The sequence below is a fragment of the Malaclemys terrapin genome, chromosome 2 (assembly GCF_027887155.1).
Source record: "Malaclemys terrapin pileata isolate rMalTer1 chromosome 2, rMalTer1.hap1, whole genome shotgun sequence".
NCBI classification, from domain to species: domain Eukaryota; kingdom Metazoa; phylum Chordata; order Testudines; family Emydidae; genus Malaclemys; species Malaclemys terrapin.
The window spans coordinates 133,747,544-133,768,784 of NC_071506.1; the positions used below are offsets into that span (position 1 = coordinate 133,747,544).

General features: G+C 41.1%; 1 protein-coding gene across 1 annotated transcript in view; it reads left to right on the forward strand.

Annotated features, from left to right (window-relative positions):
- Positions 1 to 1,408: 1,408 nt before the first annotated feature.
- Positions 1,409 to 21,241, forward strand: part of LOC128831407 (zinc metalloproteinase-disintegrin-like ohanin) — a 44,975-nt gene continuing 25,142 nt past the window's right edge. The window contains exons 1-7 of the mRNA XM_054017756.1: positions 1,409 to 1,587; positions 9,130 to 9,242; positions 10,382 to 10,458; positions 12,505 to 12,583; positions 14,610 to 14,686; positions 16,046 to 16,238; positions 17,583 to 17,645. Of these exons, the coding sequence (XP_053873731.1) occupies positions 1,536 to 1,587; positions 9,130 to 9,242; positions 10,382 to 10,458; positions 12,505 to 12,583; positions 14,610 to 14,686; positions 16,046 to 16,238; positions 17,583 to 17,645 (654 nt within the window). The 5' untranslated portion in view covers positions 1,409 to 1,535. The remainder of the gene's footprint in view (positions 1,588 to 9,129; positions 9,243 to 10,381; positions 10,459 to 12,504; positions 12,584 to 14,609; positions 14,687 to 16,045; positions 16,239 to 17,582; positions 17,646 to 21,241) is intronic.

The window sequence follows — 21,241 nt, forward strand, 5'->3', positions numbered from 1 at the left end:
AATGCTACCATTCTAATTTTGTAGAGTTTTACACCCATTTTGCAATAGCTTTAGCTTAGTGTAATGACTACAAAAAGTATCAGGCAACAGAGAATTGGGCCCTTGTCTTGGAATCAGTTTTTATTAAATTGCTACCTCTACTGATAGACTTACATATTGCAATCAGCCTTGGACTTGTTTTACTAATCCTTGTGAATCTAGACTATTAAGGAAAGCTCAATGTATTGAGACTTACAATACTGACTGACAGACAGACAGACCCCTAACTCTCACTGCACCCTGTAGATTAAATACATGTTATCAAAGCTTTTTAACCAAGGGTTAGAACTGAAAAACATGGAGGTTAATACCAATATTTCCAAATAAGGATGCTTTGAGATAGACACCTAAAACTATGTTTAAACACCTAAGTAAGGCCTGTTCTTCACTTGAAAGTTTTACTGGTATAACTACTTCTGTTAGGAGATGGAATTTTTACTGATATAGTATAGTAGGGGGAAAAACCGAGTGTGGACAGGGTTATATCGTATAAAGATGGCTTATACCAATATAGTTATTACACTTCTCAAAGCTAAACTGGCATAAAGCCCCTTTATTCACATAACTGCTTCTACTCTAGGGGGTTTGTACTGCTTTAGTTACACCGATATTGTTAAAGCAGTATAACTTTGTAGTGTAGGCAAGGTCTAAATTGTAGAAACTTACTTTGTTTCTTTCCTTCTAGATTTTTGACTTCCAGGTTGTTCTCATTGATTTCATGATTTCCATTTTCACTTCTCAATATATTCCAAAGCTACATCATCAGCCCAAAGCGAACATTACTCATGCAGGCGTCATGGGGGAGGGGACATGAGTGCAGTGTTTATAAAATGGAAATGATTCACAGACTGGCCATTATTTTCCCCTTACTTATTGCTCAGAGCCCTACCCTGCCTTACAATTTAAATGCTAATCAGCACAAACTGAAATTCACATTGATTAAATGGTGATAAGTCAGGACCTGAAATCTTTGTGGTGCTGAAATCCATTGCATATCTTTAATTCTCCATGGAAGTATAAGGTGCTCAACATTCCACAGTCTCTGATCCTCTCTTCCCTAACCCCGTATTTACATGTAAAGGCATGAACATACATATAATCCCAACTCTAACGGCATAAAAAGAAAAGCCCCCTGCATTGTAAGCTGCCATGTTTGTTTTCTACCAGCCAGGCTAAACTAAAAAAGAGCCTTCGGACAATTCCAGTCCCTTTGGTGAGAGGCAGTAGCTCTGTGAAATCATTTGAAAAAAGCAATCAGTATATCACAATTCAAGTGACACCAACTAACTGGCAGGAACTTCCGCATGTAGTGGCATTGCTGTAACTTGAAAATTGTGCAACACCTTTAGTAAACACTTCCTCATGTAGGAACAAGAATAAAGCTGAAGGACCCAGTCTCCCTCCTTCACTGCAGAAGGCAGGGCAGGTTAAAGTAGGAAGAAGCTAGAGGCCAGTCTTTTTCCAAGCAAGGAGACCGCTTTCCAGGCTTAGCTGACATGATTAAAGTACTTCTGATTTCTACAGCTTTGCTCCTTTCTCAACACCGAGGTAAGTTTTTTCCCCTTTTATCAAATCGCTGCTAAGTACAGTGACAAATACGTTTCTATAGCTTTTATGAGTTTTTAATTATTAACAGGTGGCTGATACTGAAGAACCATGATTTCATTTGTTGTACTCACACCAAATGAAGTCACTTGAAGACAATGGCGTTGCTGAATATAGAGGTTTTTGTTTCACTACTAAAGTTAAAAAGTAATCATTAAAATTCTTGAGAAAGGCAGATTAGTAAAGAAAACATTTTACCCGATTGACTAAACTGGACAAAGATTGACTCAAGACTTGGAACAAGTTTGTTCTGAGGAAGTGAGAAAACCATTTTTCGACAATTGTGAGAGAATTTATTCAACTTGGCTAATTTGTTGCATTTACAACATTTTAATTGTAAAAGAAATAATTTTATTGGAATTAAATGAACAGAAGTCGTCTACTTGCAATTGAAATAGAATGATAAACATATATTTATGCAGCACCAGGATAATACCTTGAGATCACTCAGAATATGATTAAATAATTATATATTAAATCCTTTCAATATTAAGTAAGTATAATTATTTAACCATATTCTATATGAGGTGCTATACATTAGTTTTTGAGTGTATTCTTGCTTGCTTGCTTGCTATTTGAATCAGGAGCAGATTTTCAGACCACGACATGCACAAATATTCGCACATGCAATTCATGGTCACTTGGACATGTAATTGTCTTCAGTGCACACACATATTATGTACAGAATTAAACAGATTTGTGTATGGAATTATATGCATTTTCTTGTGAAGAGTTCTGAAAATCTTCCCCTTGAGACTTTATATATCTTGATCAAACAGATTTCGTTTTCATGTGTAGATCCACACTAACTAGTGGTGTTAATTCCTGATTTAAGATGGTTGGGAAATTGCAGTATTTATTTATGCCTTATCACCAATATTTTACCTGTTGTAACAGATCCAGAATACATTTCTTGCTCAGAAAAAACTGAGTTAAAATCATGCCTGAAGCAAAACAAGATGACACTGTACATTTACTCTGAAGAACTGACTCTAGGAAAACTATTAGAAACAGAACAAAATATAACTGCCTACTTAACACACCCAGAATCTTGTAGCTAAAAATCCTCATATGAAATACATACCAAAGGTATTAAACTGTAAGGCTTGTCTCGACTAGAGAAAAGGTCAGGTTTAGATCAGGCTACCTAGCTAAACCCAACCTAACTTGAGCAATCGAGCCTGTAATTTGACTTGCTAAAAATCAAGCTAAAGGCGTTACTGTGAATCTGCAATAGGAAGTTTTGGTTAGGTTGATTTTACTAACACCACTCAACCACTTTTCCTATTTTAGACAAAGTCAAGCTAGGGGCTGTTTCAGGAACTCATATTCTCTGATTAGTGCTCGCTCACATTATTCACTGAAGAGACCCATTGATTTCACTGAAACTATTTACATAAGGAAACTATTTACTTCTCAAATGGAGTAGCTGCAAAATCAGACCCATAGAAAGTAACATTCGTTGGGTGCTGAGCTCTTTTGAAAATCTATCTACAAGTGTCACAATGGGAGATGCTGGGTCCTGAGCGCTTAGGAAAACCTGGCCTTTATTTATGTGATTAAAATAGGAGCTGACCTATTTTTGAAATTCTGGTCCCAAATGTAGGTGATGAACCCTTGAAAATTTGTCCCTTAGGGTGAAATTCACCCCCAGGCAACAGGATTAAAGGGGCCTTATGCGGTACATAGGCCTTGTGATATCTCAAGGATAGAATCTGATTTTCTGGGACTCTGAACACCTTCAAGGGAAGTCACATGTGCGAGCACCTCTGAAAATCAGGTCGTGATACACTGATGTTCTTCATGTGCAGAAGTTGAAAAACTCTTCTTACCCTTAGTAAGCTCTTCACTACCACAATACCTCTACCAGAGGGGTAGGCAACCTATGGCACACGTGCCAAAGGCACCATGCAAGCTGATTTTCAGTGGCACTCACACTGCCCGGGTCCTGGCCACCAGTCTGGTAGGCTCTGCATTTTAATTTAATTTTAAATGAAGATTCTTAAATATTTTAAAAACCTTATTTACTTTACATACAATAATAGTTGAGTTATATATTATAGACCTATAGAAAGAGACCTTCTAAAAATGTTAAAATGTATTGCTGACACGCGAAACCTTAAATTAGAGTGAATAAATGAAGACTCGTCACACCACTTCTCAAAGGTTGCCGACCACTGCTCTACCACATACTTCACTACTAAACAGACAGACATACAACATATCCACGTACACAAGGCGAGATGGAAAAAGGCCATTTGGGTCATCCAAGATGTCTCTCCTGCCACCTCCATCATGTACATGTATGTTCCCTACCTCCAGCACATTTTCCAGTGCTTTGCCCAGTCCATTTCAAATGCCACCAGCCACAAGGGGTCAAAAATGTCATTGAAATAGAAACTTTTCATGGCAATGTGTCAATTTCAACAAAGTTTCAGTTTTTTAAAAACAAAAGTTGAAATGAAGCATTTTGACCTTTTCAGAACAAAGCATTTTGAAGGTATGCATTGAAATGACTTTTCATTTCAAAATGTATTTTATTTTATATTATAAATTATGATACAACATAACATTTTAAAAAGTCAAAAATCAGAGCAAAACATTTCAACTTTAACACAATGGAATGTTTTGATTGGTGCAAAACAATTCCCCCCCCCTTCCCCAAAATCATTTTGTGGGAAACTTTGAATTTTTTTTGTTTTCATTCCAATTTGGACCCAGGAGCTCCACACCCGGATTCTAGTTCTGCAGATCCTAATGCCCTCTCACTCTAGTGATCCTAATGGATTCTGGATGTGGCTCCATGCTCCAGACAGGGATATCAAGAGCTTTCACACCACATCATACTGATACTAGTGTATGACCCACACTGGGCACGATCTGTCCAAAACAGGAGAGTGGCTGTCATCGAGAGCAGGGGTTCTCAAACTTCATTGCACTGCGATCCCCATTCTGACAACAATAATTACTACACGATCCCAGGAGGGGGGACTGAAGCGTGAGCCCATCCAAGCGGGGGGCCAAAGCTGAAACCCCAGGGCTTCATCCCCAGGTGTGGGGCTTGTAACCTGAGCCCTGCCGCCCTCAGCTGAAGCCGAAGTCTGACCCCAGGCAGGGGATTCGGGCTTGGGCTTCAGCCCCGGGTCCCAGACAGTCTAACTCCAAACCTGGTGACCCTATTAAAACAGGGTCGTGATCCACTTTGGGGTCCCGACCCACAGTTTGAGAACCGCTGGATTAGAGGATGAGGGAACAAGAGCAGCTTGGAAAACAAGAGCAGCTGTTACCATAGATATTAGAGAATATTTCATGACTCAGTTCTGGATTGGTGACAAAGAAGCTATACGGATATGGAGATCTAACAGGTGCAGAGTAACCGTAATACTCTGATCCAGATCCAGCAGCTAGGATAGGCTGAACCGCAGTGGTACCAGTATTAGTCATTGTTCCATACCTGAAGTAGTGGGCACTGTACAGCCATTTACCTTCCGATCACTTTGCAAATGCAATGGCTAATATTGCTCAGAAGGCAGCACAAGAGAACATTTTTGGCTACCAAATATTTTCGCAGCCTGGCAACTGCTTGTAGCAGCAGCAATGCAAAAACTAGGAGACATATTGCCCATTGGCCCAGAACACTCTGGGGCCAGGTGCATCCTCTTTCTGCTGGGAATGATAAAGGGGCCTTCCCTTCCATTGTGAGACTATTTCTAATTGCCTCATAAAGTAAAGTGAATAAATGCCAGCAGTTTTAGCTGAGCTGTTTGTTCTGTGAATACAGAATAGTGTCCAGAGGACACAAAGCTAGATCTTCTCTGGAATAGTTTAGACCAGGGGTTCTCAAACTTCATTGCACTGCGACCCCCTTCTGACAACAAAAATTACGACCGGACCCTAGGAAGGGGGTCCAAAGCCCGAGCCCTGCCACCCTGAAATGGGCAAAGCCAAAGCCCAAGGCTTCAGCCACAGGCTGGGAGCCTGTAACCTGAGCCCCGACACCCTGTGTGGTTGGGCTCGGGCTTTGGCCCTGGGTGGTGAGGCTCAGGCCCTGGCTCCAGCAAGTCTAATACCAGCCCTGGTGACCCCATTCAAACCCACTTTGGGGTCCCGACCCACAGTTTGAGAACCGCTGGTCCAGTGCATCAGTCATATGGCTTCTGCTCTCTCAAAGCTTGTTGAAAGGGAGATCATGGTAGATGGAAATAATACAGGAGTAAAAGATTCACAGCAGCCACCTGGGATAGGAAGATAGATTGACTCGTGTATATACCCACATATGTCTAGTAATGATCAACATCACAAAGGAATCAGTAGCAATCCAGAACAATCAAGTTCTTCCTGAAGGCCCCTATGCAACTGGTCTGTTACAGCTATTATGTAATATGCTAATCGTACCTAATGGTATGCTAGATGCTACCCAATACGTACAAGTTCTCTGCTGCAAAGAGATTAAAAACTAAGTTAGATCCTGATTCAAGAAAGCATTTCTATTTAGGACAATACTTAAGCATGTGCTTATGTCCCATTGGACTTACATTTAAGTATGGGCTTAAGTGCTTTCTTGCATTGGGGCCTCAGATATAATGCAATAAATGGGTTGTACAGAAGGTTGGAGGAGTGAGCCCAGAGTTAAGATCATGGGGTTACTCAGCAGAGGCCGGTGTACAGCATGATGGAATAATATTTAGAGTAAACAGACTTTAGCTGGCCCTAGTGCATAAAAGACACACAGGTGCCACAAATCCTGTGCAGCCTGAGTGGAAATTCTATTTATATTCCTCCCACTCAGAAACAATCAGAAATTAGTCTGTTCACATGAAATAGGTCAGATTTTTCAAAAACACTCATGCGCCTTGAAACAGATGCTCTGTCCCAGTCTTTCTTCTGTGCACTGCTCCAAGGTCTGAGTTTGTCGACAGAGGGATCTAGAAGCAAGATCACATCTAGCCAGATCTACAGGCTTAGCTAATAATTTAATAAGGGCTGGGCTCCCACAGCCAAATCCACAATGCCCATCTGAAATGCAATCTGCTCTCCTACCCTTGCGCTGAGCTCAGCATTATACCCAATAGAGATTTGAGAGCCCTGAGAGGAGAATTTTGCTCTTCAGGTAGGACAGAAAACACACACTGGCAAAAAAGCACTGGCAACATGACTAGGGCTAGATCGTGATAGCACAAGGGGAGCAAGAGAAGGAATGAGGAGCCGGCTCTGCATAGGGAAGGTACAATTGAAGCCCCCGGGCCTTCCTCAGCTCATGGTTAACTCCTTGCTATCACCCATTTGGTTGCAATCCACCCAAAAAGAGCCATGGTCCTGCTCCCATCTGCACATCAACCAGTGAAGATAGCCAGATGCACGGGGTGGGCGGGGGAGGGCAAGGGGAGAAGGGTAACTTATTGCACCTTCCTTAACACAATCCCCACCCACACCTACTCACCAGTCCCTGGGACAGCCGGATGCACCTGCCCCAAAGAACTATCTACCCTCGAGCTAACACTAGTTGATGCAGCTCTGAAATGGCCCCAGTGTGGGCAGGTGCCTATCAAAGTACAATCTGACCCTTAATACAGACTGCAGCTCTCCCATGGAATAATGGCACAGGCACAGGAGACAACTGCTGGGTATTGCAAAATGTGCACATGCTGATGTACTGACTAACCATGAGGTTCCCTGATTACCTAACTGGTTTTCTTGTATTCTGGCATGATGAGTAGTGCTGTGCACAGCTGTTCACAGTGAAGTGTGCTGTCAGTCAGTCATGACCAAAGTTTCATAGCCTCAGGGCCTTTTAGCATTTAACTCACTCTGGTCTTGGATATCTACAGGGCTTTTGTGTGAATCCGTAGAACATTTAAATAGCCTAAAGAGGAGGTAATTAATGAGATTTGACCATACTAATACATACGCTTTGCTGGATAAAATATCCATATTCTACCAACTGATACTTCTAGTATGCAAGCATCTGTATGCGGTCTGTGAAATGTATTTTTCCCTAGGATAGTTCCCTTTGAAATTTTTCTGATTTTGGCATACAAAGATTCAGATTTTCATGTTTTCAGTGAAAACCCTCTTTTTTGGGGACAAAACCAGAACTTTTTTGGCAAAAATTTCTGTTTCATCAACAAGCCATTTTCCATAGGAAAAAAAGACATGTTGATGGAAATTTTCCAACTTACTCAAGTGAGAAGGGGCAGAGAAAAATGGTTAGATCACACGCCTAGCCATCTAGCCTCTTGGGGTTTATTCTCAGCTCTGCCACTGACTCACTATGCAACTTACTTACCCTTTCTATGCCTAAGTTTACCCACCTATAAAATAGGGCTAATAAAAATACCTGTCTCACGCCGGTGTTATGAGAATTAACCATGCACGGAAAATGCTTTGATATCCTCAAGAGAAAGGTGCAGTCTCAGCCCAGGCTATTAATATTAATGAGTTCAGGCTAAATTTTCAAAAGAGATTAGTGTCCAATTTTTCCAATGCTCAACTTGAGACAGATGTTTTAGCAGGGCCTGATTTTCAGAGCACGTTTGCTTAGCCCTTAATGAAAATCAGGCCCTCTAAGGTTGCTGCAGGTTGGACACCCAAAATCCAAGGCACCAAAAAATCACTAGTCACTTTTGAAAATTTTGGCCGCACAATCCAGTGTTGCATTTGGTTTCAGCACCCTGTGGCGCCCACCTGCTTGTGCTATGGACTGGGTATAGTTTCCGCACGAGGAATGCAATATGGAAGCTCAGTTCTAAGGAAACGTGGTGGTCATCAATTCTGCTTCCAGAAGAGATAGCTGCAACCTCTTGGCCAGCTGAAGATGAGAAAAAAGCCAATATGGCTGTTGCTGTCCCGGGATATTCTAGCAGCAGCTGAGGGGCTAACTACAAACACAGACTATGAATCCAATCAACCAATGATGGGCACTCCCTCCGTCTAAGGGTCTGATATCACTGCTGCCATCTCTTACAGTTCCTTCCTGTGGCCAATATCACTTGGACTGTATTATGCAGGAAGCCAGATTAGCTGATCGTAATGGTCCCTTCTGGCTTTAAAATCTCCGAACCACTCTTTCTCCTACAAACATCCTTCTACACAACTATATTGATCACAAAACAGCTGGTATGAAGTGTTCTTATAAGGAACAAAACATATTCCATACTCCTATATAAAACCCCAATAAAAAGTGGGAGCAGGGAGTAGGAGAGGACTGAACAAAAGGAGAGAAAAAGACGACAATCAAAAGCAGAAAAGAGAAAAGTTTTCAACTATCACATGCACATAATCACACCCAGTAAAATAGAATAGGTGAAACATGCTACAGGAGGAGGATTAACTGGAACTATTTCTGTGAAAAAACGAAATCGTGCAGTGCTAGAATAGGATTCTATGAATTGCATGAAAATTAAATAAAATGATACAGCATTTAGAAACTGTGGAATTTTAAAAAATAAATACATTTGTTTTGACAAATCTTTTTGTTTCCCCTAGGGACTGCACGAAGGGAATTACCTGGGGTGAAGGACTATGAAGTGGTATATCCACAAAAACTACACACGTTACATAAAAGAGATGTAGCAGGAAATCAAAATCCCAACAATGGGGTAATAAAGGAGGCATTTTTTATTTGTTTGCATGGGAATGGGATAGTTTTGTCTTGGATCAGAGTGTACTTAACTTTCAAGACAAGTTAGATCCAGACATCAGATCATACTATTGAATCCATTCCCCTGCAAGGGCAGGCCATGATAGTCTCACAGTAAAAGTAGGTGGCAAAGTCTAAATGTGATTGGTGAGTCTCCTCCTAGTTCATGACCATACATTTATTCACAGTGTAAACCAACTCATTAGTTGGCATTAGTGGCACTTTTTGCTCAAAAGTAGAGCTCGGTGGATAGTGGAAAACAGTAGAACCGAAGCACCTAGCATTTCAGGGTGTTGAGTTTTAGATCCAAAGTATGCAGCACAGCCACACCCTCAAATCTACCTTTGGGTGGAGGTGGAACAAATCAGAGGGTTCAGGACAGAGTTCTACTCCTAGCTCTGCTACCAACCTGCTGGGGGATGTTGAGTAAGTCACTTAACTTCTCTTGGTCTCTCTTTCTCCATCTGTCAAATGGGGTAGTGAGACTTGCTGTACTTTATAAAGTACTTTGAGATCTATGGATAAAGGCCCCAACAAAGGAGAGCATAAGCACATGCTTAACTTTAAGCACTTTAATAATTATTACTATTATTGAGATAGTGCCTAGTGATCCACCAAGTGCCTATTGTGTTAGGCACTGCATAAACTGAGTAGTAGATAGTCCCTGCCCTGAAAAGTTTACAATCTAAATAGACAAGACAGATAAAGGGTACGGGAAAGGGATATAACATACCACTGAGTTCAACTAAGACAATTCATATGCTTAAAGTTAAGATCATGCTTAGGTGCTTGGATTAATAGGGATGGGATTATTCACATGCTTAAAGTTAAGCATGTGCTTGAGTGCTTTCCAGAATTGGGTCTTAAGCGAAGTAGAGACTCTTATGGAAGTCAGCAGAGCTGTACATGTACCTTTGAGAGCAGACTTTAGATTTTAGAGTTCAATTTATTGAAGTCATTTAAAAACTGATGCTTAGTCTAGAACTGCGAGCGGGTTTACTGTCGTGGCAGAGTTGGTGTTGGCATCTCAAGACCAGTAAATTCACAGTGAGGTTGGTGCTTATTGCTATCGACATTATGACACTCAAATATTTGCAGGCAAGATATGACGACAGGATGCAATATGAAATTAAAGTCAACGGCGAGAAAGTGATACTTCATCTAGAAAAAAATAAGTAAGTTCAATTTCTTTTCTTATAACATTATCACTCTCTATCACCCAGGTCACTGGAAAGAGGTACTATACAGCACTGAGGATACAGTTTCTAAAAGCAAATGGGACTTAGGATCCTAAGAGATGGGTGTATCTGAAATTTTAACTCTCAGATATCATAATGATGGCAGCAGAATAAGAGCCTTAATAGAATAGAATAGAATCAGTGGCACTATAGCAGAGCCTGGCTAGCATGACAAAACTCCAAAACAGATATAAGACATTTGTTGTGATTGTAACGACATTCCTGCAGCTTTGATTCCTGTTTGCAGGTACTTAGGCTCTCTCAGAATGAAAAATATTATAATAGTAATAATAAGAAGTCGTCCTGACATTTTACAAATGATCAGACTTCTAAATCTTACTGGGTTCTGAATTAATATTGCAAAATAAGAAACACATCCTGGCCTTAGAAGCTTAGCCTATACATATAGTATATGCAAGGTACATAGAGAAGAGGCTATAATACAAAACAGAGAATATCAGAACACTATCGGATCATACAGAGCAAACATGAAATAACGTGTAATTGTTATTTTGCACTGGCTGGGTGTGTCTTTTGAATTCTTTATCATAGAATCATAGAATATCAGAGTTGGAAGGGACCTCAAGAGGTCATCTAGTCCAACCCTCTGCTCAAAGCAGGACCAATTCCCAGCTAAATCATCCCAGCCAGGGCTTTGTCAAGCCGGGCCTTAAAAACCTCCAAGGAAGGAGACTCCACCACCTCCCTAGGTAACGCATTCCAGTGTTTCACCACCCTCCTTTTATGTTTGATGTTGTGTCAATTTAGGTCCGTTTTAAGTGGCGTGTTTTTAAAGATTGTGTAAATATGCCTTAAAGTGGCAATCGGTTTATATTAAATGTATCAGAAATAGAAATAGAAACAGAAACAATAAATAAATGTTAGTCCCTGCTTTAATCTAATCAAACTATTTGAAGGGAGCAGAGGAAGAGGAATTGGGAAGCCTTTTTGTGTTAGCTTCCTTTCTTTAAAAAGATGGTGATCCGTCGAAATTGCTCATAGAGGTTTGGAACATTAGTACTAGCTGAAGTGAATTGGGCCCCAATTCACGACTGACTTCTGTGGGACTGCTCTGGTTACTTTAAATTAAGCATCTGTTTCAGTGCTTTTGTGGACTGGGACCAGAGTGCTCAGAAACTTGCAAGATTGAGTCATTGGTGATCAGTGTGCATGCAAGCAAGTCTGAATGCAAAATGAATGCAGTGTATTCAGTGGTTGCCGAATTAAAAAAATGTATTCCAGGGATATCATGTCCACATAGAATCACAGAATATCAGGGTTGGAAGGGACCTCAGGAGGTCATCTAGTCCAACCCCCTGCTCAAAGCAGGACCAATTAGTGTTTTCTATTTCTGTATCTACACCTATATGTATGTCTTTCTAAATGTAGCTATACTTACAGTGAAAAAAAATCAGCCTCAACTACAAACCAAGTGTGGACAATTTCATCCCCACGGGTTAAAGTTTGACAAAGTTATAAATAACTGGAAACAGAGGGTAATAATGGAAAGTATTGTTCAATCTCTATATGTGGGTGTGTCTTGTACATAGATGAGCCAGATCTTCCATTGCTCTGCATGTTAGTCAAAGTGGGTGGAAAGCACGAACACATCAGAATAGTAGCGTTTCACACTCACTTTGAACTGGCACAAATGACTATCCAAGGTGTAGCCCAAGAAAGAATCAGGTCCGTGTATGTATTTAAAAATGGTATAGTCTTTTACTCTCAGGAAGTTATTTTATATTAATACAATGAATGGGCTTTGGGTTGACTTTAGAAATCTCCCTTTGTTTGGATAAGGGTTGTGAAGAGGCCTAACTGTTCAGCGGCCTTAATTCTCTAGTCTTTTGATGCTAAAAATAACACCAGTATGCATGCTAGTGTTTAAAAAATGGTTTGAAGCTCATTATGTAATTACTTCTTCCCTTGATTACTCCAGCATCATTATTAGCTGGAATAACAGGCCCATTGTATTCTTTCCAGGGATCTATTTGCCAAGGACTACTCTGAAACTCATTACTCACATGAGGGTCGAGAAGTGACAACAAGCCCTCAGATCAAGGTAACATACGAAGGCTCTTCTACAAATCTGTAATCACATGGTGTTCCATGTGGGATTCACCGGCATAGTAGCAACAGCACAATCCACTCTTTAATGGAAGATATAGGTCCAGATCCTAAGCTTGTATAAATTGACATAGTTTCACTCGCCTTCATGAATGAGTGATTGAGGCTGTGTTTCTTGACCTCAATGGAACTGCACTGATTTACACCACTTGAGAATCCGAACCATAGCTTTCTTTATAACAAAGAAAACATTTTTCATGTCTATAGCTTATGAACACATCTCCTGACCTGCTGGAATTCCCGGAGGAAAGGGAATGGGGCCCACTGAGACTAAACATTCTATGGCTCTGTATGCATAACTTAGTTTCACAAAAGGAGCAATGTTATTCATTTAAAGAGCCTAATCTCAGTGAGATCATGAATTCAGATAAACACACCTTCACTCACACACGTACTCTGCCTCCCACCCACACAGCAGATGCATTAAAATGTATTACAGGTTATACCAGATGGCTTCCTTGGACCATGACCAATCAGTTACTCAGTTATAAGCACAAAGGCAGTCACTGTACAAGTTCTTTTTTTTTTTTAATTAACTGTATGTCTGTGGGTCTTGACCCACTGAACTACAAAACTCCTCTATTTTAAGCCATTGTTCATTGTATGTTTTTTTAACAATTACAATTTTAAATGCAGAAATAAATATTCTTTGTCCTGGAGAGTAACAATAGAATTTGGATGGGTAAAATCTGTGTAAGGACTTCAGGATTTCTCCTCTTAATATTACAGAGGCCATTCCTCATTGTTCTATTTATTTCTCTCACCAAATGGAAGTTTGCATTTGGTTAAAGATTATTCCAAACAAGGCATGCTGCACAGACATCTGACATGCTGTATGACTGAGGAATTCCACCTTTGCTCATACTGCTCGGTGGTTAAACGTTTTTCAGGTTTCCTTGCATCAGCATGAAGTGTACAGCAATTGTTCATTATTTTCTCTAATAATGTTCCTTTCGTCAATGATTCTTTCATTGTAAAGAAGCTGACATATCATGATGAATGGATGTTAAACCGTAATGTGAAACCCAGCATCCATGAGCAATAAAAGAAGTACATTTGTATGTGGGTTTAAATGCCATTTCACAAGCCCGTATTCAAGAAAGTAGTTAGGGTAACATTTTCAAAAGTACCCAAGTGACTTAGGCATCCCATTGAACCCACGTGGCTCTATTGGAAGTTAGGTTCTTAAATCACCTGGGCATCTTTGAAAATTTTATCCTCAAGCACATGTTCACTTTTAAGCATATTCTTAATGGCCTAGCTTCAATGGGACTTGACAAGACTTAATCGTGTTAAAGTTAAGCACATAATTAAGTGCTTTCCTGCATTGGGGTCATACTGAAAGAACATAATCTGACCCCTGATTCTGCAAAGCACTTAAGCATGTGCTTAACTTTAAATACAGGGGTAATCCTAACCCTATTCCACATTTAAGCACATGCTTAACTTTGAGAACATGGGAAACACATGTTTAAAGTTAAGTACATGAAAAAGTGCTTTGCTGAATCAGGCCAACAGAAGGCAAATAAACTTGGCAACTGTAATCCACTGGAAGATTCTTCTATGGAAGGGAAAGCCTGTGCTGGTTAGACTTGCCAAAGTTAGGGCACCTTTGTGCCAACAGACCAACAACAGAGCTGCTGTAACTAACCTGGGAATTGTCACCCTCTATTTCCATTTCAAGCAGGAGGTACCACAGGTCACAATTTCCTTTTGAAAGCATATGCAATGAAAGTGGATGGTGGAAGGGGTACCAGTCTCCTTTCTGACCAGAACACCGTAACTCAGATTTGATATAAAACAAAAACTACACTATTCAGAGAAAAATTATAATCTCCAAATGGGACATATCCGCAGATAATGTAACATGACATAATGCTACGGATGTAATTGGAGCTAAGCCAGTTCACACCAGCTGAAGATCTGGCCCAATATGACAATTTATCATTGCTTCCTAACAGGACCACTGTTTTTACGACGGTCACATCCAAAATGATAATGACTCAGAAGCAAGCATCAGTGCCTGCAGTGGTTTGAAGTAAGATTGTTGCTAATGGTCTTCACAGTGAAATGATACAAGAATGTACTTTTTAATCTACAAGGCTTTTTGTTCACTTGCTCTTTATTTACAGTCACAGTTGCAGCCAGTGCTATGAATCAGTAAGATCTCAAAGGTTTAGCTTTATAAGCGTGAAATAACCAGGGGCGGCTCCAGGCACCAGCGCAGCAAGCGTGTGCCTGGGGCGGCAAGCCGCGGGGGGCGGCCTGCCGGTCGCCGTGACCAGCGGACCTCCCGCAGGCGTGCCGCCAAAGGCCGCCTGACTGCCGTGCTTGGGGTGGCAAGAAACATAGAGCCACCCCTGGAAATCACTATGAGAATGGGTCTGAGTAGTTATCCTATAGATCTCCTTCTGAAGAAAACTGTTTATAAAGAAAAGGGAAAAGGATAAGAAAAAGCTAGAGGGTATCAGCAATTGTTTGGAGGGGGTGCAAAGGCATATTTTCACTCTGGTTCTAATACTAGATAGGAAACTAAAGGAACACCGATGTGCTGTAGTAGGAAGTTATGTTGATGCTTCAGCAGGAAATGCTGAATCTTCTCATTCAATGCTGAACCAGTGCTTGAATATGGTGTTAGGTGGAGCTGTGTTGATGGAGATCCAGTCTTTTGCACGAGACAATCAATTCAAAGATCTGTCCTTTTGTAACCATTAAAGATTCCATTGCACAATTTGAAGGGCTGGGAACATTAGTCAAACAATTTTCAAAGGAATATTTTTCCATCAGAAAATGGGGTTTCATCCACACAGAAATTTTCTGGGAAAGATTGATTTCAGCAGAATTCTCTGTCTGAATGTTTTGTTTCATGTTAACACACTGAAATGAAACCTTCTGATTTTGGAATGTGAAAACATTTTATTTTGATCACAAATGTCAAAACAAAACATTTTGACATTTCCAATTAAAATATTAAAAATAAAAGTTCTGCATAATTTTAATCTTTTCTTCTTGAATTAGGATGAACACAAACGCCAAAATATCAAATTTCCCATGGAATCAAAATTCCATTTTCTGGTCAGATCTTATCAGTATAAAAGTCATGAACAAAATTCTGTTCCACTGGCTTAATTCCAGTTTGAGTAGTTTTACTTTTCTAACCTAATTTCCCCTAGAATTTCAGTTTGTCATGGCATTTTTTACTTCCTGTTGTATATTGTATCTGAGGGCTGTTAAAATTCTACTATGTACCATTACACTAGTGTGTAGTGTGATCCTTATACTAGGGGAGAAAAGTGCTTCACAAATGTGAGTCATCATTATTCTGATAAAATCCTATGGATTCTCAAAGATCCTCACCTTCATTCTAATCTGAAGGTTTTAAAAAAATGTTTCATAGAGGATATTTCAAGACCCATGGTCAAAGATACCTTATCCAACCCCTGAAGCTCACAGACAGCGAGGAACATGCAGTCTTTAAATATGAAAACCTGGAAGATGTTGAAGGCCCAAAAACTTGCGGCGTAACCAACACTACGTGGGAATTAGAAGATCCCATCAAAAAGTCCTCTAGATCCAGCACCAGTCTGGAAGTGAGTACCGACCTGAAGATAAACTAAATCACTAAGAACATTTCTGAGAATTAGTTTTGTGATTCTGGCATAAAGTGGTGAATTACACCATATTTTGAAAATAAATAATCAATTATTCCTACCCAGAAGGGCAATGTGAGACAGGATCTTAGGTGTAGTTAGGGATTCACCATGCTATTGCTGGAATAGAGGCAATCTGTGTTTCATGTTGTCTGTGCTGGGTAACTCCACAAGAGAATTACGTGCTTGTAAGACTAAATAGGTTCTTCATTAAAGCACCTATTTATAGAGATTCTGCAACTGTGACTAGCATTCTAGCCATGTGCACACAGACTGACTCCTGGTGCCTGCTCTGAACACTTCTCTCCTGCAACCTGTGCTCCTCCCTCCAAGTTCCATGCAGGTTGCTACACTTTGTTGTTTTAATTGGGACCCACAGCTTAGAAAGGGAGGAAAATATTATCCGTTTTCAGCTAATTTAGTTTTAAAGCAGTACAGATAAAATCCTAAAGTCAGCTTCTGTAACCACGGGCCTGATCCTCAGTTACAGCTCCTTTACATCAGAATCAGTCCCTATGCATGAAAAATGCGCAGTTCCATCCAAATTACACATCAAATGCCCCAAATTTAATGTGCAAATATTGCATCTGCAAATGCACATTTTCCACATGGAAATGGCACAGTTTGCACACACATTTTTGGAGGCATTTTGAAAATGTGGCCTTGACAGGTACACATTTTTAATATGAAATCACAGATCTGAAATGTGACTCATGCTGTTGAAACCTGTACACAGCTGGAGGCAACCCAATTTATCTTTCATTAGTATTGTGCAACGTTAATTAACATAGTAGCAGGCAGCTTTAAACACAAATAAAGGCAAATTCTGCCTGCAGATACAAGCATGCAATTGCCAATGGGGAATCAATGGATTGAGTTCACCCACTACAGGTTTGAATATTATTGGTCAATATGAGTTGCACATTGATCTAAGGCCAAAATTTAATTAATTTCATTTTAAAAAGAACTATGGGCTAGATTTACGAAGGTATTTAGGCTTAGTCAATGAGACTTAGGTGCCAAACAATATCAATGGAAGTTATGCACCTAACTGACTTAGGTGCTTTTGTAAATTCTACTAGGTGCCTGTCTGCATCTTTAGGCACCTAAATACCTTTGAAAATCTGACCCTGAGCTTCTCAAGTGTAAAATGGGGATGACAGCATTTCCACTCTCAGTAATTTAGAGAGAGAGAGATTATATGATTATAAAATATTCTTCTTGAATCTAAAGGGGGCAGATTGGAACAGGTCCTAACAATATTTTGCAAAATATTTTTCTTAGAAACAGGAATACCTGAAAGCAAAGAAGTATGTCGAAGTCTACATAGTTGTAGACAATGCTGCGGTGAGTATTCAGACAAACATTTTTCATTTTACCTTTACAACAACAACTATGGATTTAATTTTTCAAAGCACTCAGCACTGGTCTAACTGTGCTCCCATTGAGATAAATGGGAGTATTATCCTTGACTTTAGCGGTGGGCAGAGTTAAGCCAACTTTGAGCAAGGAAGATCCTGCCCTATGAAGATTTGAAATTCACAATGGACAGCCAAATATAGATCTCGAGTAAGACTGATTGGAAAATGTTCGTCAACACATTGACATTTTTTGGATGACAATATACGTGTATGGCCTGGATCTCTGTTGCCCTGCAACTAGTGTCAGAGCCTAACCCACATGCCATCCCCAGTTGCACCACATAAGAGCGCTACAGTGGAATGAAGAAGACCTAAAATCCCCAGTTCTAGCTATGCGAGGATTCCCCTAGAGCAGGCACTGAGGGAGACAGCTGTAAGTCTGTCCTCTGAAGATCCTTCTTAAGCCCTAGCTTATGGGGCGTGCTGGGGCAGGGGCTGCAGAATCCCAGGCAAGGCTGCCATAACTGAGACAGACCCCCAGGGCTATCTACATTATATCAGGCGTCCTGGAGCAGGCAGGACCCGAAGGTGACTTAGCCACCATAGTCTTCTCCGTCCCCCTGAGCTGCAGGTTCTGTGCTGTGCCTTTAAGAGGCACAGGGCAGGATATCATATGAGCTAGCTGGTAGTAGTAGGAGGCTGTCACCCTCAATGTGGACCAGCCACATGACACACTTTGACCCTGATCCCACAAGCTGCTCCACACAAGCAAATCACTGTGCCCAGGTGGAACCCCCATCTATCTCAGTGCAGGGGCAGCTCTATGTATTTTGCCGCCCCAAGCACTGCAGTCAGGCAGCCTTCAGCGGCATGCCTGCAGGAGGTCCGCTGGTAACGCGGATTCGGCGACATGCTTGCGGGAGGTCTGCCAGTCTCGCACCTTCGGCGTACCCGCTGCCGAACTGGCGCCAAAACCGCGGGACCGGCAGACCTCCCACAGTCATACCGCCAAAGGCTGCCTGACTGCCGCCCTCGCAGGGACCGGCAGGCCGCCCCCCGCAGCTTGCCGCCCCAGGCACACGCTTGGTGCGCTGGTACCTGGAGCCGCCCCTGCCTCAGTGGGACTCTGTGGAAGCACAGGGGTCCACATGTGCAGAATAGCGTGTAGGATCAGCTCATTAGCCTGTGTGATCCTGACCACCATCTCGTCCCTAATACCTTTAACAAGTATTTTCAGCAGCATTTCAAAGATTTGGGGCTCACCTGAGCAGAGGGAATATGGAGAGGAGCAGAGAGAGTTATGGCCACCAAAAGTATTTATGGGCCAGGAGAGGTTTGCAAATAAAGAAGGAGATTTTGAATACGAGAGAATCGTAGCTGATCGGTTACACAACCTGCTGTGTAGGTAAAATATGGATATTATAAAAAGGCCCTGATCCTGCAAACAAATACGTGCTAAACTTCAAGCACAAGAGTAGTCTCGATTGCAACCAATGGGCTTAAAGTTAAGCAACCTGTGTTTGCAGGATCAGGTCCACAGCTGATAATATTTCTGATAGACACTTTCATGCTTACTGATTCATGCTCCTCTCATCTCCTCACATTCATGCTCCTCTCATCCACTGGACCCAACACTCGGAAGCTACATCACGGATGAATGTGTTTCCATTAACTAAAACAGCGCAGTACCAGGAAAGGCGAATCATCTTGGCATGAAAAATAATGAACAAAAACTAGAACAATTTTTTTTCCAAATCGTCGTTTCTTCTTTTTTCCCCCCCATCAGCATATTTTCTAAGAACATTACTATATTTGGTGTTGTGAAAGTATGACACTTCCATCATATGTCCCAGTTTTCAGGGGGAAGTTTACTCAGCCTTAAATATTTGCCAAAGGCAGAAACTTGACATCAGTCCAGGAGCAATCTCTTTTAAACTAATTTTCATAAAACCTGCTATTACCGTTTTTTTGTTTTTTTTTTAGATTCTAAGGGCCTCACTCTCATTTGTACTAAGGCCCCTTTCCACCCCAGTGGAAAGGGGCCTTAGAGTGAGTGGAACTTTACTTTACACCTAGTCTAAGGCTCCTTATTCTGCCAGAACAGTGTAAAGGGGCTTTAATGTAAACCAGACCCTAAAAAGACAGGAAGAAACTCAGATCTGTATGAGTTGAGGCTACTTTGTCACCTTTGTACAGCATCCTCTAACACTCTACAAATCTGATTCTTCCTCACTTGCACTTGTGTCAATCAGAATTAAACCAACTGAAATCAGTGGTGAAAAGTGGATTTCGGTTGTGATCAGAATCAGGCCTGGGGTGTGTACCTTCTATTTTAGCACACAAAACACTACCAGATGTAAAGCCCAATCCAAAGCCAATTGAAATCAAGGAAAGTCTTTCCACTGACTTTAATGGGCTTTGGATCAAGCCCTTCGTGTTTATTATGAGGACTAATGCCAATGATTTCATATTAATAAACACTTATGGTAATGCTACACCTGATAATAAGTGTTTGCAGGCCCCTTAGAGTAAGCCCACCAGACCTCCTAGGCTTGAGAGCCTAAGCCGCAGTCCAAATCATGAAGTTCACACTGATATTTAGCTTAAACTCCACTAGCACAATTCTGTCTGCCTGGGCTGGGAGACTCGCTCCCAGCTGCAGTGTAGACGTACCACTAGATGTTTACAGGTGCTGGTCATCCTAGTCTCTAGGCACTGTGCATTAAAAATAATAGGTCAGATCCATAGCTGGTGTAACTCAGCATTAATTTCAATGGCACTATGCTGATTTACATCAGCTGAAGACCTGGCTTAATATCTAGAACGGCTGTTATTTGACAAAGAAAAACAAGAATGAGGGACAGGATTTGGGGCCTAGTCCCTGAGCCTTAAATTCTCAACCTACACTATTGTGATTACAGTACAGTAGGTGTTGCGGGCTGCAGTACCTATAGTGCTGCGTGTAGGTGTATGTAGAAAAGAGATAAATAAGGGGGAATATGATTGAGGTCTACAAAATCATGAATGGTGCAAAAAAAGTGAATGGAGAAGTGCTGTTTACTCTTTCACATGATACAAAAACTAGGGGGCACCTGATTAAATGAATAGGCAGCAGGTTTAATAAAACCGAGAGGAAGTATTTTTTCCACAAAATGAACTAGGGTGACCAGACAGCAAGTGTGAAAAATCGGGACGGGGGTGGGGAGTAATAGGAGCCTATATAAGAAAAAGGCCCCAAAATCAGGACTGTCCCTATAAAATCGGGACATCTGGTCACCCTAAAATGAACATTTACCCTGTGGAACTCGCTGCCATGGAATATTGTGATGGCCAAAAGTATAACTGGATTCAACAAAGAACTGGATAAGTTCATGGAAGATGGGTCCATCAATGGCTATTAGCCAAGATGGTCAGAGACATAACGCTAGGCTCAGAGTGACCCTAAACCTCTGACTGCCAGAAGCTGGGAGTTGAAGACAGTTGAAGAAATCACTTCATAATTGCCGTTTTGTACACTCCCACTGAAGCTCTGCTACAGACCACTGTTGGAGACAGGGTCCTGGACATAGGGTGACCAGATAG